Source organism: Aptenodytes patagonicus, chromosome 2, assembly GCF_965638725.1.
Source record: "Aptenodytes patagonicus chromosome 2, bAptPat1.pri.cur, whole genome shotgun sequence".
NCBI lineage: Eukaryota > Metazoa > Chordata > Aves > Sphenisciformes > Spheniscidae > Aptenodytes > Aptenodytes patagonicus.
In genome coordinates this window covers 112,966,276-112,984,771 of record NC_134950.1, presented here as the reverse complement: position 1 = coordinate 112,984,771, position 18,496 = coordinate 112,966,276, and the positions used below count along the sequence as shown (strand labels likewise).

At 40.1% G+C, this 18,496-nt stretch overlaps 1 protein-coding gene across 5 annotated transcripts in view; it reads left to right on the top strand.

Moving 5' to 3' along the window:
* Positions 1-10,461, top strand: part of HECW1 (HECT, C2 and WW domain containing E3 ubiquitin protein ligase 1) — a 271,819-nt gene extending 261,358 nt beyond the window's left edge. For 4 of the 5 annotated variants that reach the window (XM_076330763.1, XM_076330764.1, XM_076330765.1 and 1 more), the window contains 3 exons: positions 216-330; positions 1,622-1,864; positions 9,976-10,461. In XM_076330763.1, coding sequence (XP_076186878.1) covers positions 216-330; positions 1,622-1,864; positions 9,976-10,049 — 432 coding nt within the window. In that variant the 3' untranslated portion in view covers positions 10,050-10,461. The remainder of the gene's footprint in view (positions 1-215; positions 331-1,621; positions 1,865-9,975) is intronic. The other variant, XM_076330766.1, reaches the window with a different exon arrangement.
* The last annotated feature ends 8,035 nt before the right edge of the window (positions 10,462-18,496 follow it).

The following is an 18,496-nucleotide window of genomic DNA, read 5'->3' as shown; positions in this document are numbered from 1 at the left end:
GTTAAATCTCATGCGTCATCATTGTTTGCAGCTCAAAACATCAGCAGACTCCCTGAAGAGGAGCACAGATTTATCAGCAGAGGAGTGGAAGTTAGCTGTCAGCGTGCAGACTTCATCAGAATAAAGAGCTGGCCATCAGAGCCATAGTTTTATGAGACGTTGCATCTGCTTTATTTCCAGTCTGAAACTGTGCTTACAAGTGTTGTTTGTTCCAGGTTGTAGACTCCAGGCTTGTCTCTGTTTTTGATGCCAGAGAACTGGAGCTGGTTATAGCTGGCACTGCAGAAATAGATCTCAATGACTGGCGTAACAACACAGAATATCGTGGAGGTAAACTGCCTGCTGATGCTTGCTAATATCTTGATTGTTTTCAGTCTAAAACATGAAAGACTTAGTCCATCTTTTCCTTCTGTCTTTCCTGAGGGAAATGCCCTATTTTGTTCAGGAAGTTTTTGTGAAGAATAACTCATGAAATAAAATAAGTAAGATCTCAGGTTTGGATCAACAGATGTAATAATACTGAAATTGCTTCTGCTACTTCTATCCAGATTTTACCCACTCAATTCCTACCGACTTAACAGGAGTTTTCACTATTAAGGACCAAAAAGGATTTGCAGTATTAGATCTAAAAGTTACTTACTCAAATGACTGTGAATGAACTCCTGGCCTCACTGAAAGTAATATCACAAGTCCTCTTGGCTTCAGCAGGGAGCTGAATTCAAGAGCTGAATTTCACGGTTCCCAATTACACTTCAACAAAATACAGATCTTGCTTAACCAACCCCTCAGCCTAAACTATGTCAAGCTGGATTTTTTTCCCTTCTCCTCTAATGCTTGGCCCAAATTTGCTTTAAACGCTGAGCATGATTTATCCAGGCTGTCTTGAATGATGGATAAATGTGAAATCCACCAGTTCTGCACTACAAAAGGAAAGTCCCTGAGGTTCACATATCCTCCCCTGAAATACAAGGTTTAAGTCTTTGCTGCTCACTGCCCAGCCTTTGTGTTACCTTGAAATACCCAGCTTACCACAAGCACAGCTGGTCCCCCAAGTTACTCTGCTCCTCCTTTTTTCTGTTTAGCTATTGAAACAGATACAGCCTGAGTTTATATAGATACAGACACAGCACAAACCAAGGCACGGAGCCCCTCAGGTGGGAAGTTTGCCAGGGAAGGGCTTGCAGCGGCAAACTCCTCTCCATATGTTGAACACTACTGCAATCCAAAAGAGAATTTATTTGGGAACCAGAAATTGTTAAGTCATTAGGAGTTGCACTGTGTGGCATATCGCAGTTGGTCTTTTATATCTCCTGCAGGTAACCCCAGTTCTTGCCAAGGGATTTGTGAGAGGCCAATGTACCGCAAATATATATATATATATATATATATATATATATATTTGAGTTTCAGGGTTTGAAATGAGTTAGTAATATTATAGTATCCACAGCCAGGACAAGATGGGGGCTGGGACCTACTGCTCATCAAAACCAAGATATATTGTTAGGTCAGGATCTTTTCAGTAGGAGATCTACTGCCGCATGCTAGTGGGAACATATTTCGATGTTACACTTCCTACTTAGAGGGGGTGATTTTAATTTCTCCCTCTTGCTTCTTGGTTTAGGTTACCATGACGGACACATAGTAATACGGTGGTTCTGGGCAGCAGTGGAGAGATTTAACAATGAGCAGAGACTCCGGTTGTTGCAATTCGTCACTGGAACATCAAGTGTGCCATACGAGGGCTTTGCAGCTCTCCGAGGGAGCAATGGCCTACGGCGCTTCTGTATAGAGAAATGGGGTAAAATAACCTCCCTCCCAAGGTATGTCCCAACTAGGATACAAAAACAGAAGTGCTGTGAGAAAGGTGAGCCTGGTACTTTTTTGCATCTCTCTGCCAGTGAAAGATAATGAATACAGTAAGGACATCTTAAAACAGCAAAGAAACAATTATCAGTTTATTCTGTAATTACATTCAGAGAGAGGTGTTTTCTTTTGCTGCCTTTTTGATTTGCAGGCTCAATTTAAGCTACTTTGAATCCTGGGAAATGGTTAAGATAAAGATTTCCATAGGTCCAAACCTAGTTCTCTTATTTTGATTCTGGAACAGATCCAGACCAGCAGGAGCCTGTCAGCTGATTCTGTTCCCTTTACTTCCAAAATACTAGTAAAAATACTTGTGAGTTTACAGAGCCATGAAAGCCAGAATCTGTCTCTGAGTTTTGGCCAGAGACCTGAGTGTAATCCCTTCATTTGCTCTGATGGTTCCACTTTTTCATCATAAGGAAGCTTAGTGAAGGGACTTCAGACCGTGTGGTGATAATACCCAATTTGTTACATCTAGTGCAGTCAGCCAACTAGGAGCAAATGAGCCATAACGTCATACAGAGTCAACAGACTTCACAGTGCTTCCGAAAGGGGAGGGGTCATCTTCCTTTTCAGAATAAAGGGACTGGGGCACAGCGGGGTGGTCTGACTTGCCTAAGGCCACCCAAGAGAGCCGTGGCACAGCCAGTGATACATTCAGCTTTGAGTTCTGCTCCAGCACTTTATCTGTGACCAGCACTCATCCTTCCTCACTGAAGTGAGTCACCTTTTCTTGAATGTCCTTACAGTTGCCTGAAGTTCTGCCCCATTGAGATTCCAGAGCATTTTTCATGGGGCCACATCTCAGCACCTCTGAGATACTTTTCCTACATGACCCTTTTACATAACATTTGCCCTCTGAAGGGTGGTTTCTTCCTGCTCTTCTGATTAGCTTTCAGCTGCAGTCCAAAGGAGGCTACTTTTATGGCACAGAGAAAAAAATCTCTTCTCACAGACCTTGCAGATATATTCAGACAATCAATTAGCAATGGGTCTGGTCTAGTTTTCTAGTTACTTGCCATCCATGTTGTTTACCCAGAAGCATACTATAAGACATGGACTTGAGCAGACCTCCAGAGTCCTCTGGAGAGGGAAAGTCCAAATACGGTCACCCTCTTAGTACAAGCCTGCTCAAGTCCACACTTATGCATTGGGGAGACACAGGAGCTGGACCAGGGCACTATATCAGCAGATATTCTGAGCTGACATCTTACACTGACTCTCTCTAAAGTCAGGAAAAGGGAAGTAAGTGTTTTTAAGGCACAATTCATCTCACCTGAACACAGATTTTTAAAATAGCTCAGCTGAATTGCACCTAGTACATTCTGATTTATGTCCGTTGACCATAAAGACTCTACAGAGACTATATGGAGAACTAGAGCCTACATGAAAGCTAGATGTAGGCATTGAGATTTAAAAACAGATGAAGACATGTAAGGTCAGTGGGATGACTCATGCCTTCTGAGCTTCAGCCAGCAACGTGGAAAGAAAGCCTGAGAGCTACTGTTTGCTATGCGTAGGCCTGATCCTCCTTTTGCAGCATATATATAGTCTGGTTCTATGTAAGGGTTTCAGAGCTGACCAAGGGCATCCCTGCCTGTAGACAGGCAACAAATGGAAGTCACAGACTCGTGCGGCATTTCTGCAGAGCTCTCTTTGCATTCCTTCTGGAATGGAAAGGGGCGAGAGGGGAGGGTGGACCTTGGCGCATGCACAGAAAATGCCCTGGGCTTGACCCATCAAGTTCTGAAAAGGTAATTGGCCTCTTTCTGCTCTGCTTAACTTTCTTTGTGAACCTAGGCATTACTTATGACCTAGATTCAGTTAGCCCCGAGATATTCACATTAACAACTTTATGTTTGTCTGCTGATCACCAAACTTGTTGCTCTCCCTGAACGAGGCCTCTTTTCCAGGTGAAAGTTGTTAGCACCTTTTAGAAGTCTTAGAGCTCGGCATTCATTTTAGCCAGGGGAAAGAGAAACAACACTTGCTCATAGGGAATAAACACAGCTTGATCACTGTGAATTATTACCTGCATTTTTATAAAATTATGGGGTCCTGCCAAGTATACACAGTGTTAAGAAATACATAAAACACAAAGGCTAAACCTGGAGGCTCCCTAAATCCTTAGTTAAGCAACTAAATAAATGTTATTTTAAACTTTTTTAAATGCCTGATTATGGATTGCTCATGTTTATTTAGATTTACTTATGTATTTACTCAGACTTAGAGGCTAAAAAAATGTCATATGTCATATCCTGTAGGCCTTTTGGCCCCTGTGATATGAGTGTAAATAACTTTAGCTGTTTAAAATAAACCACAACAAATTCCCTTGTCCTTTTAACAATTCCTACAATTTCACAGTGAGAGTTACCCTTGCTCCACATTTTCAAAGTCCTAGGAAAAAAAAAACAGCTTTCTCATGTCTTAGCAATCATCAGATTTAGTCGTTCATGTGCTCAAGTGTGGATTGCACCTCTTAATTACTGGCCTTAGTTCTTAGGCCATGACCCAATAAACGTGATGCTGTGAGAGGTGTTCTGGAAGCTTGCATAAAGCTGATGCATTTGGCTTTCCTGACATCCAGGTAGATGGTGGGTCACTGGGGATAGGTTAGTCTGGCCTTTGGGTTTTCAGCTGCTTTACAAAGTATCGAGATAACTTTTAGCTCTATCAGGAGAGTCCAGGACACTCTCTCTGTTCTCTCACTCCTGCTCCAGATGGCTGAAGTAGTTAGGCGACTCTCCCCTACATCTTATTCTTACACTTTGGCAATGGAGCATGCAACTGTCATTGGCTTATAGTGAGCAAAGGTGTGATAATACCTAAACCAGCCATGCTTTTGCACTTGTGACAGCAACATGGCACTCCCAGAAAAGAGGCATGGTGTAAATTTCTAAAATGCAACACTTTTCAAAGAATAACCACTAATACATAATGCCTAGAGTGCTTCTTGAAAGCACTGAGGATAAGCAAGACTTTTTCAGGAAGGTTGAGAATCCGGTAACTTCATTCTAAATTGGTGCACTTGTTCATCAGTACCAGTTCCCCTACATGAACAGGGTAATGGTGGTGTAATATGTTCATATAAGACAAATAAGAGTTAGATTACACCAGTGGTTTATTTCTGGAGCGTGCGTGTGTACCAGACACATTATTCCTATCTATATTTACTTTGAGTCCACACACATTATAAAGTCAAAGTACTATACAGCTCAGAGATGCTGCTCTAATCCCAGATCTCTAGACGATGACCCTAAAGCAGGTTCCAAAGGGACTGCCAGATTTACAGATCTGTCAGTGTAAATCTACAGCATGGTTTCTTCCAAACTGATGTAGCTTGTCATATGAAATAACACTGAATAGGTAACAGGTTCGACCACTTGTTCATCAAGGTTAAGTTTTACTCTCCCTATTTCATATGCAAAACTTTCTCCGAAAATAGAGGAGTTACGTATTTTACTTCTTGTAACCAGTTGCCTGAGTAGGGATGGATGGAGAATTCTTCCAGCTATACCTTCTTCCGAAGCAGGAAGCCTCTCTTCACCTTTCCTGGGTCATGCAGATATTTAACACGGAACCAATTTTAGCAGTAGTTTTGCAAGAACTTATTCTTTGTTCCCCACCAAACATTAATGAACAGACACTGGCTTTCTAGCTGGAATAACATAGCTTCATCTGATACTGTGGGAGCAGAACTTCTGGCCCAAAACAAACCTGTGCAAAGAACTAGCAGTGTTTCCTACTATAGCTATAGGAGACAACAGTTCCCTATTCTTAAAACCTCAGCCTGCAAAAGCATTCAGTGCCTACAAATGCCGGTGCCCCATCTTCTGGTTGCGCTCCCCACCTGGCCAAAACTTCTGTCAGCTCCAAGGTTATTTATGTTTGCGTATCAATTAAGTAAGGACCTCAGCATGTATCCCAGTGATTCAAATAATCACATTTGATGCAATGAGGTCACTTTCCCCATCAGTGCTGAGCTGCAACTACCCTTTCATCAAAAGAGATTTTCATTCAGCAGAGCAACATTAGTGATTACCACCATACTGCCTGTGGTTTATGTATGATAAAGATTACCAGTGCTGGTAAATATCTGATCTTTTGTAAGAGAATTCTCTCCCTCTCTATTAGATGATCAAATATTTAATCACCCCAGAATCCCATTTAGCAATTAAAAAAAGATTGTGTATGATTACAGAGAACTTTGTTCTCATAATTTCCTTCTTTCCCAGTGGACTGAGTGTGTGTGCTTTGCTTTATCATTCCCTACCTCCCATCCCTCTTCTCTTTCCTCTTTTCTCACATACAACAGAAATACCAGCTACACATCTACATTCATCTATTAAGCAGTGGTTCCCAGACAGCATATAAAGTGTTCCTTCTTATAGACAAAATGAACAAAAGTTGATACCTGTGGGTCCTGAGATTGATCAAAGAGGGGGTTGTGGGTTCATCTACAGAAAGCAAGGTGAAAAGGAGAAATGCCCAGTTTCTGCCTGACAGGCATGGTTATGTTAGAATGCAAGCCTTATTTTAGTTGATAGGTTCAAGCTGTAAATAAGATAGGAGGGAGTTCTGTGCACACTTACTGCCTTTGGACTCTCATCGTTACGGGGATTAAAGGAAGTGACAAAGAAAAGAAGAATGCAAAAATCTTAAAAGCTTATACTCGTAATTTTTAGAGAGAATTCTTAAGAGAAAAGAAATAGCATAGCACTGTGAACAAGATTAAAGGTTCAGACCCACCAAAACTACTTTGAGCAATAAAGACAGACTGCCAGGAAGAATGAAACCTTAAGTGGTCCATTTACTACTTTACTTACTGGAGGATGAGGGCACATGAGGGTCAGAGTTGGTTTACATGACTTTATCTTGCATTTTCTTCTAGAGAAGCCAGAATCCTTTCCATAAAAGCTCTTACCAATCTAATTCTTATTCCAGACTTCTCACTCCCTGAACACCCTCTCAAATGTCAGTAGGCTTATGTGGTAGGAGGCTTAATCAAGGGAAGACAGACTTTTCTATTGCAATGACTATTTCTTGCACTGCTGATGTAATGTTTTCACCCCAATATGTGCAGCAAGCCCAGTACTACAAAATAGCAAGTGTCCCCTGGATTATGCTTACTGTAGTCACTCTCGCTGGGATCAGTAGTAGGAGGTCAATGCCATTTGGGAGGAACTTACCCCACTGGAGGACAAGGCACAGAGTTAGGCGACAGTGGATGTTATGGAAAATATCCTTGCCGCTTAATTGCCCTGTGTACTGCAGTATCACACATCAATATGATATAACAGACTAGAGGCTGAGCAATTTGTCTTTAGTCTGGTTTGGAAAATAAAGGTTTCAGCTTTCAGTTGCAAGAGGCAAAGGCGCTATGCACAGCAATACTGAGGAGAGAGGGAACACTGAATGAGAAGGAGTCCCAGTCAACCCTCTCTCTTATTTCAGGTGAGGCAGAATGTGTTGTTCAGTTACACAAGTAGACATTATGTCTGACCTTTGCAGCAAAGAACCAATTAGACCCATTGCTGAATGTATACCAGACAATTTTGCACATAATTATCTTGTTGTAAGATTGAGTGGGCTTCACTGGCATCATCGGAGTTGCAGTAGATCCACATTAGTTTCACAGACCAGAATTTGAACTCAGGTTTTGCCCTTAGCAATATATTGTGTTTTGCACCTTAAGTAGGTAGAAGTGTAAACCTAACCAGCACAGGACTCCTGAAAATTAGTTTCCATTTTTGATTTGATGGCATTTTTTGCAGCAAAAGGATTTTTTTCTATAAAGTTGTTGAACTGGAGAACACAAGAGTGTTGCTTGGCAAAATGCTTCAGTGTTTCTAGACATGTTTTCTTCCTTTCTTTGTAATAGTTTCTTCCCACAATAAATTCCTTGAGACCTTCTACAGAAGAGTCCACTTCTGTAAACCTCATAATAGGAAAACGAATGGATCTTTTTTCTGAGTTTGACTAGGTCAAGAATGACTAAAAGTCAACAGCATTGCAAGGTTGTTTCATAACCAGTATGAAATGAGATGGATGATGATCAGTCAAGATGAATGTCTGCAAGAAAGTAAACACCAGAGTCAGTGGCTGTAGATATGTCTGCACTGCACAATAGGATACATGACAGCAATGTCTGAGATGCTATGGTCTCATACAGTTAAATGTGCCACGGTTAAGTACCATACAGAGATACTACTTTAGGTTCAGCAAAGTTACATTAGCAGAATCCACACCTGAGCCACCGTGACTATGCTGCTTCAGTTCTGGAGCCAGGCAGCTGAGCTCCTCAAGACCGGCTGTTTCTGAATGGTGCTGTCTTGCCTATGATAAACACGTTCTGAATGAACTACAAGAATCTTTCAGTTAATTAACTCCCAGTGGTTGATACATACTGGCAATGGATTGTAGAAACAACTTAGGCTGCCAAAGATTGCTGAGATAACAATAAACAGTGCAGGGCTACTCATGGATAATACACATGAGCTGCCATGTTTAATTTCAAGAGATGTATTAAATAATGGCTTTATTAATGTTCCTTTTTTACTAACTCACGTGTATTCCCAGCTCATTTCCGCAAATTCTGTGTTTATTGTACACTCTCTCTGAGAGTGACCAGCTAACAAACCTTCATTCAGAAGGGGAAAAAGGATGGTAAAAGCTCTCCAAATTGAAATTGTGTGATGCAGTGAAAATTACGTGCTTCTGGCTTTTTCAGTTGCCCGATTGCTTTTAATGATTCACCATTGGTGCTTGATAAAACTCTCCTTCTGAATCTGCAAGTCTCAGGCCAGCCCATCTACCAGTATCATGTTTTTCTCACTTTGTGGGTGGCCTAAGAGATGACTAGCATGGTTTCAAATAGTTTCTCCAAGATAGCTCTTCTACTTCAGTTTTGAAGAAACAATATTGAATTAAATTATGACATAGAAAAGCTAAAAGTAAAACAACTTCACAGCTTCTAAAAATACTAGAGGCCAGGAGCCTTAGACATTGTTACCCGTTGAGGCTACTTTTCCTTCTGTAGGGTTTTGTCAATTCACATTTATCAGAGGGAGCAAGAGGAAACAGAAATATTTCTAACATCGTGTAAAACTCCAAGCTGACTGAAAAAAATGAAACAATTTTAATGAAAATGTACCCACCCCCCCACCCCCCCCCCCCGTTTGTTGAATGAGTTCTACGTTTTTTCAGTCAGTTGAAATGGATGAACTGTTGGGGCAGGGACTGTTTCTTTGCTCCACATTTGTATAGCACCTCACATAGTGAAGTGCCGTCCGCATCTGGGTCTAATTGCTGCTACCAGAAAAGCTGCAACAAGGTGAAGGCATGCGTGGAACCCGTTCCACAGCTTCTTTTGAAGGTGCTGCCAACTGGGGGTAAATATAATGATAGAACTGGGGGAAGAGAGGGTCGTCAAGTTGGCAGCTTGCTCTGCGCAAAATATTTTGCTTTTGTCTTGGCTACTACAAATAAATAACAGTTAAAGGCCAGACTTGCAGCAGATGGCCAACAGCTGACTTACAGGAACATTTTCAGCAACCTTCGTTCTTCAGTTAGCAGATCCCTGAATGGTCTTTCACCAGTCAGCCCTGCCTCACTATAAACACATGCTGAGCCCATTCTGTTCGTATAGTTCATCACATTGTGCTTGTCCACTGGTGCAAAACTTACTAGCTGCTCATGCTGGATGTACAGCTGAGTTGCATTTTTTTGGAAAAACTCAAAGCAATCAAAATTATAGTAGTGGAGTTTTCTCTCTATCGGGGCCTAGACCCCAGCTCCTCAGTGACCTCCAGCGTTCTTCTCCATGAAGTTCCCTGCAAGATCCCTGCAACATCTAATGCAGGGATAGCAGAGAATGATGTTATGTTGATACTTAGCTTGTCTTCTATTTGAAATATTCATGTGTATGTGCATATACTTTTCAGTACCTCATATTTTGGTGGAATTTGAGAGTTTTACTTTAATAGAATTTCTTTTTATCTTTCTTGAGTGAACTTGAATATCTTGAGTCTCAGTAGGAACTTGTTTTCTCAATTCTTATTTTCTCAAGTTATTTAGATTAAACTTAACCTGTAGCATATTTTCCTTTTGCAGGGCACACACATGTTTCAACCGTTTGGATCTTCCACCTTACCCCTCATATTCTATGCTGTATGAAAAGCTGCTGACAGCTGTTGAAGAAACTAGCACCTTTGGACTTGAATAAGGGGGTTCAGGCACTTCTGGTGTTTTTCTGGCTGATGATGTCACCTTTCCTGTCCACCATCATTTGATCTTGGTTTCCCATGTTTTTATTTTTGAAAACAAAAGAAACAAACAAACAAAAAAAATCAAGATTGACAAAAGCTGTGCATGAAGAACTGCTGCCCTCTAAGATCTAACCTTCATGCTTTCATCTTCTGTTTCCAATGGACTGCTAGTCTGTATGCAATAGAAAAACAACTGTCTCAAGGTTTCTGTATATCTCTACATACCTCCATTAATAACAATGAAAATACAAATGCAAGTTACACTACACTTGACCAAATGTTAATAAATGTTTACTTCCACCTACGTTGATTAAAAAATAAAAAAACCTCATCAAGCATTCCAAGCTTTTATATGCCCACATCTTCTAAATTAATTCACAGCCCATCTTACTACTTAACCATTGAATCCAGTACTAGGAGCTGGTCAAATATATCTTCATCCATCCTTGTTTTCCCTGTATGTATTGTCCGTCTGAGAGACACCTATGAGCAAAACTGAAATTTTTATATACGAACTCATGATCCACATCAGTTGCATCAGCTGGAACTGGCCCAGATACATGGTGCAGATAAGACCTTCAAAAACTAAAAAACCAACCTGTAACGCAATGCAAAGCATAACAGTGATTGTTATGATTGTTACTTGCCAGTACTGGAGAGAACTTGCACTTCAGAGATATTGGGAGGGGCATCTCCATTGTAATGTTTACCACACAAGAAGCACAAGGTTGTGCACACTCAAGAAGGATGTTTTATGTAGCATAAAGGACAAGGCTCCCTTACCTTAGTATTGTATATGACAAGGAAAAGGGGAAATAAGAAGAATGTTCTACTCTTATGAATACCCTTGGGTCCTGTTTACCAGATCTTTGTTTTCTGATGTTTAAAATGCTCCTTTCCAAATGAGGAGTCTAGACAATCCCATCCCCTGTGTCAGAAGCCATTTATTTTCTGTCAGGCTGGGCTAATCTGGTTGCTGGGGGCAGTTTTCGGTTCTGTCATTTTTCTTTTCTTGTTCAGTGCAAATCTCCATAACGTCAAGAGTGGCTGTAGACAGAAGGTTTTAGTCTAGGGTCTATTAAATGAGAAGCTGCAGTGAATGAGGGTGCTTGTCAGGGATGAAGGGGATTGTAACTGGGTTAAGAATTTGTTGTACTTCCTCTTGGAGTAAGCCCAAAGGCCCTCCAGTCATGTTAGGTACCACTAAACTAAAGATCTAGCTCTTGTTACTGCAGAAATAACCCTTTTCAGTTTAGTGCACTTTGCATTCCAACTCTGAAGCTGGGGAACGAAAGGAAAACAGCAGTAGGCTTGTCTTTGGATGGATTTTGCTGAGGCTGTTACAATCAACCACACTGCTCTAATTGTTTCCTATTTATTAATCTTTGCTGCCCTTGTTTTTCAAGACTAATCTCAGATTGAAAGTGTTTGTCTTAACTGGGAAAAGGAAATACGAAGTATCTTTACTTCTGACACTAAATATGTTAAAGGATGCATGAAATATGAAGTGAGAGACTTGTGAAGGGTGAGTGAAGGTAAGTGAGAAGGTAACATCATAGTGTCTAGCAGCTCACATGAAATACCACACCCCCTTGGGGGCTTGTTACTAGTAGTTTTGGGTTAGCTATGCTTCAGAAAACTGGAAAATCAGGAGATCAGTTCAATGTCTGATGCATCTACTTCCCGTAAGTTTTCTCTCCAGAGAAAAGAATTGGACCCTGCTTTCTCACGTATTTTTATGGTGACTATATGGAAACTCATCACACTTGAAAAACTGCATTCTGAGAGTTTTAGAACATTTTCCTGCTTTGATTCTTGGGTCAATAGGTATTTGAAAGGTGATGGACCCAAAAACATGTTTCTAAGCAGAAATGATGGCTTTTGTTAATGATTTATAAAATATTTGGGATATTTAAATTGCCCCATTCATTCAATTTCTCTGACATTTCAGCCACTTTTATAGTAATTTACTGTACGGCTTTTACTGAGAATCTATTTTATAGTACATGTGATTATTCTTATTGAGTACTCATATTACAGTTGCGTATGGAGGCTGCAGCTACAGGCCAGCTTCATTGTACCAGACACTGAAAATGATGCTTAGTATTTCCACAAATGAGCTCTCAGGCATCTATTCCACATGACCAGCCCCACTGCACAGTAGAGGCGGAAATCTTAACTTTTTTCCGAGTGCATCTGTCATGTGCACATAAATTACATCAGAGTGAGTCACACCAGGAGAGACTGAACAATGAAATCTTCCAATGTATGTGATTTCTGCCTCTTCACCACTGGGCCCCAAAATCCAGCGATTCCTGTATGGTTCCTGTTTTATTCCTGGTGATGTTACAAAATTACCTGCACTATGTCAAATGTTGGATGTTTTCTAACAATAGCAGAAAAGAAAGAGAAGTATCCAACTGGTTGATCCATGTTTGGCCAAGGAAAATAGTGCATTAAGAGTTGTCTCATTAAAATAGTAAAAAAGTAAAAAAAAAAAAAAATCCAACCTTTACAATACTGTATAGTTAAATTTTTTTAAGTATTTGAAAACTATATTTTATTAAGAAAAAGTGAAACTATTTTTTGTAGCATAATAAAAAATGTTTGTATTTCAGAGACAGTATCAAACCCCACTGATTGAAACAAGGAAGGCTTTCTCCTGAAATTCTTCTTCACAACATGTTCTGGCACTCGCCACACACTAAGCTAGATTAGGTGTTAGGCATCTCCATGTTTGGCTGATGCCATCTCAAGCACCTTGTGTGTTCCTGCTCTGGGAAACATGCAGCATAGCCAGCTACTTCCCATCAAAATCCTTGGTCCAAGCTGTCTTTCAAGTGCACAGCCTAGTATTTTTAAAAGGTTGCTTTATTAGGTGACTGTGATGACATCGAAGTAACAAGGTTGTGCAGATTTCCTTGCAAGTTTTTTTGGATCTAAAGCCAGGAATAAAGGAGGACAGTTGACTATCTTCATAAAAGAAAGAGAAAGAAAATGCCATACTCTGCTTTTCTTGCATTCTATCATTCCAGTCCTATCCCTCTCTCTTCCTAAATGCCCTACCCCAATAGGTTTTTAAACACTGACATCATCCCTAGGATATCCGGATCGACACTTCACAGTGCATTTCTCCATTCATTGCATCATACCATGGGCTGAATCCGGTCCCAGTCTGGAGTGAAGGGGAAGCCATGCATCTAAGCGGCACCGTAATGTTAAGAGTAAGTGAGGCAGTGAATGGTGCTAACAGGAGAGAGGGAGTAACCCATCTCCCTTGCCCTGTTATTTAACCTGCCCATTATGTAATTAATTGACTTTGTTGTTGTAGTTATGTGTATGCAAGGCATATGCCCTTCCTTGTTCACCTTTCGATTCAAATGCTGTTACTCGCTCATACAATCACCTGTGCTCTCCCCAGGTCTGCATTTTCATTTGTAAAACACTGACTATTAATTACAGAATTTCTGGTTTCATTGTTTTCCCACAGGAAAGACTAGAAGATATTCCATAGGGCAGATTTACAGTGAAATAATCTGTTCAGCTCCTTCACCTCAGTTCCCTTTAAACATGGTGGTGGCTAGATTAAGATATGACATCAACATCACTAGATTTTAAAGTGCAAGTGAAAAATAGGAATAGGCAATCTGACAGCTTTTGTGAATTGCAGTTTTCGATAGAGCCATGAATATGGGTAATTTGTACGTTTGGTTTCAGAGGGCCCATATCTTTCTCAAAGTAACTGTTGTGATGGTGTTAACGGTAGAGGGAGGGGAAGGAATGTTTCTGTTTATGAAATCCTGTTGCCATACTACCATTAAGCTGAAGATATGAGAATGAAAATAGGTATTTTAAATCATCAGTAGGTCTTCCACCTTGTAGTCTCACCGACTGTTCAACCACATAAGCTATGCAGGATTTGATCCGTACAAACAACCGTACCTTACTGTTAATTGCATCAGGTCTAAACCTGATAGATGCTGTCACTTCAGTCTGTAGTACGTTACATGAGTGTTCAGTTTCATCATGTGGTTGTGCATATTCAGAACTTGACTTTTATGTTCTAGGGAGATCCGTGGCTATCACAAGGCAAGAAGTGAGTGATCCATACTACATCTAATGGAGAAATCATGAGTTTTGTACAGGTCTGGCACAGAGGACTTTTTTCACCCAGTTTGCTCAAGTGCCCGTGAACTTTTCAGTGAACTGTAGCTAAGGTTTGAGTTCGTAGTCTAGTCTGAGAGACAGCCTGTGGGGAGGGGGGGGTGTTTGTTGGGTTTGTGTTTTGTTGTTCTAGTTTCACTGTAACAAATAGTTGACATACCTCTAGCTGAAAACAGTAGGATACTGAATTTGGACATGAAAATCAAATAAGAAATAAGCTAAAATACACACACACAGAGGACAAGTTAAACTCATCCTTCGCTATTAATGCTGTGACAGTCTATGGAATTCCAGAAGGACAAATTTGACTGGAGATTTGTTTAATTTCTGTTGAAATAATAATTATTTGCCCTGTCTCCATAGTAATATTAATAGGGCTTCCCAGTCAAGTTTAAACACTTTCAGTCAAATGCAGACCAACAGATCTTTCTACAACAAATGCGGTGCTTTTTTATTATTATTCTTGCTGTACCTCAGTGTTCGTTATTAAAAGAAAAAAATGACTGCAATATACTAAATCTGGGATAGGTTTTCCAGTTATCACAAGGTCCAAAAGATTGGATTGTTACTTTCTCTCTAGTGAGTCATGTAGTTCCTTTGTTCTAGTAGAAAAACAGATGCCTGTAGATAGTAGATACTAGGTATAGTAAATATTGTACCATTAGCCAAATTCTCTGCAGCTTCCGATTTATCTAACAGAAATGTCTGTTACGGTTTTTGTTAAAGACTACGTAAAGTCAATGGCAGGAAAGGTCCTCATTATTGGACTGATTTTGCTTATATTGACAGAAAAATGTCACATGATACTCAGGCTGTGCTTTCTATTCAACCATATCACTATAGAGGAACGTCAATAAAATCACTTCGTTATGGCATTGTGTGGACTGTCTATTACAAATAACTTATTTCGTAGAGGATGTATTTTACTAGAGTGGGTGGAAACTGGCACTAGTTAAAGTCCACTGATTTAAGGAATTGCTCTTTCAGGATCTTATCCCCTTGGACCATTGCATTCAGGCCCTTCCACTGCTTTTGTTCAATTTCTTGGGGTACATGTCTAAAGCTTGAGGTTCTCCACATAAGTGTGCGTAACCAAAGCCCCCATGCTATCCTAGACTACCCTAAGACCAACCCCGCCTTGAAAGCATATGAGCTTATTCCTTGCTATAGAAAATGTCTGGACAAACAGAGGGACAAGAGATGTATATGCTACTTATGCGTACCTCGCTTCTAGGTATAATTACTGCATTATAGGTATGAAACGCAAGTGCAAAGATGATTTCTTAATAGCATATGCTGGGTCCGCATTAAGTGTTGACAGCAAATAAAGAGCAAGATGCTCTGGCATTCTCAGTATGTCACACCCATTTCTCTACTGCTCGTCACTGTAATATCTCAGGCATGTTTCATTAGCACATTCCAGGCTAGATTAACACGCCTCAGATACACAGTCAGCAGACACCTTGCTGACCATACCTGTTTTCTTACACAAATGGCACCTCATGAGGGATCATGGTACAATATGAAGGATGGGCAAGCTTAAATATGAGGAGCAGTTTTTATAAGGAAAAATATAAACCGGTGGAAGACTCTCCAACAGAAATGGTAAGCATATCTTGCACAAGACAAATCAGTAGCAAATGTGAAACTCTGGGACTGTGACAACTCTTAGGAGTCCTTCTGCAGTTGGTACTGCATTTCATGATGTGTGGAGGAGCACAGGTCCACAAGCCCAAGGCCAGTGCTGGCTCTCCTGCCGCAGGGACGTTGGTGCGGCAAGAGTAGCACCCACCCATGCACGTGCTCAAGAAATCTGGGTCTCACAGTGCAGCCTTTATTCAAAACTTATTTGCGTGATTGTGCATGTTTGTGAGGAGGAAGCGGGGGGAGAGGTTATTTGTGATACTAAGCTACATTTCTCTGAATTTTTCACATATAAAGGAAGGAAAAATCAATATTTACTAAAAAAGCAGTGAAATGAGCTGCTGATCATTAGGGTACATCAGAGGTGTCAGTTTCTGCAGTGATCTGTTTATGTGGCTGGAACTATGCCTTTTACCGGAACCTGTTCTATAATACATGTTACTGAATTTCTGTTAAAATATAGCGGCAGTCTGCCTGAAGCCTCCATACGTACATCAGATGGCTTTCTTGGCATGCTAACAAAACTCCATAATCCTATAGGATATTACAAATCAATAATAATCCCTTCCCACCCTGTGGTAGCAGAGTCATAGTTTTTTGCTACAATGGACAATAAATCCACTTGTGGCCTGACGTTCATTCTTGTATAAGAGGCCAGACTGGACAATAGCTGTCACTTCTGGAGAACAATGGAGAACAAAGCCACAAAGGATCCACTGTGTCTCCTCTAATCATAAATCCTCCTTGAGCGGCAAAGCCACACTCTTTTATTATTTTTTAATTTAATTCTGGTAGCCTTCAGAATCAATTTTGCCTGAAAATACCTTTCATGGATATATCAAAATGAAGAGTGTGTGGCTTTGTTTGTTTAGTTCCTACCCTCTTGGAATTAAGTTTTGAAGAAAAAAAATGGTGCATTATTCTGTCTGAAACACAAGCCCTGATTCTTATTAGTCTTTGGTGTAAAGCACATTTATATTGTTTCAACTCTAGTGTAAATGAAGCTCATCCCCACAGTGCTATGTTACAGCTGTTTCAGGTTGAATAGAACAGAAGTCACTGAAGAACACAAAGTCTGCAACTAGTGATGTTTTTTCCTAAATTGCTGGCATGTAGGATTTCATATAATTAACTCCTATGGTATAAGAAGATAGTGGAGCTGCATAGGAAAGTTTTCTGTGTCAATGATAAGCAATAGTAATACTAAGGTCACTTGCCTTTCCTTCTGTGAAGAGTAATACGCTTTAGAGACATACCTTCACCTTTTAAATTTTTCAGTATGAAAATAAAAGACTGGTTTGGTTATTTTCTTTCCCAGTTACAAAATTAATCAGTTGTAAGAAAAAAAATGCTGTAAATACTCTGTGGTGTGACACTGAAAATCTGTTCAGTCAGTTTCAAAATGGACCACAGACAGCAGTTGAAGAACTATTGTTGGGTGTGATTTCCTAATGCTGGTTTTCCAGAACCAAAACAGCATGCAAAAATAAATTGCACATGCTCCTATTTTTCTGTTTTCAGCACTTAACATGCTTCAGTCTGTAGACAAAGCAGTATAGGTACCTAACGAGCGTGCCACATGGAGTCATCATTTTAGACAACAGCTTTTCAGGAATGCAGCTGGGGCAGCACTGGAATCTGCTTAGGAACTTTGTTACAAGCTGTGATTTGACTTCAGTACCTCTTAAGTATGTCTTAGTATTAAATCCCATCAGTGACTTTTTGAGAATGACTGAAATTAGTAATACAGATTACTATATAAGATGATACTTACAATGTGCGAGGATATGTTTACTGAGAGCTTTGGCATCTTTGGCAATTGAATATAAACTTCCCTGCTTTTGGCATGTAAGTTAACAGCTTTAGTGATTCGTGCACTGATTAATAGAACTGGGACCTTAGAGTTTAACCCCTACTACTGTACTATGTAAAGCACACAACACGGCTTTTAAACATCATAATTGTGCTTCAACTACACATTTCAGTCCTCCTAATGTACAAAACAAAACAGGTTATCTTTATGCTCTGGACACAGACATAAAATAAGTAGCAATGTACCCTGGATTTTGTAAAATGTAGTCTCCCTAATTTGTGAAAGATGAATCAGTCTTTGGGACTGCCTTGGTACTGCAGAGAAGCTGTGAAAGTGATCTGAGGAGCACCCAAAAGAAAGTGTGGGGACCCATATGTTGTGTTTGCCAACTTGTAAAATAATGTTATTATAATATATGTAAAACTCATATTCAAATAGAAATTTCTGCAAAATGTGAACATGTGAAAGTACTTGGAAAGGTTACTCTTAGATTCTCTGAGCACAAGTTTATTCACCTGTCCTAGAAATGATGAAATCAAACACACTGAGCAAAAAAGAGGCATACATATTATTGCCACATGATCAGCAGTTTATATTAAGTCTCTCACAAATATAAAAATAATTCAATGAAGCTGGCACTAATGATGCCTAGTGCTGCCACTTAGTGGAGCTGTGCTTTCCTTCCTTAAACTGGAAAAGTGAAGATTTTTTTTGTTGTAGCTAGTAAGAAACCTCAGTTTGTACA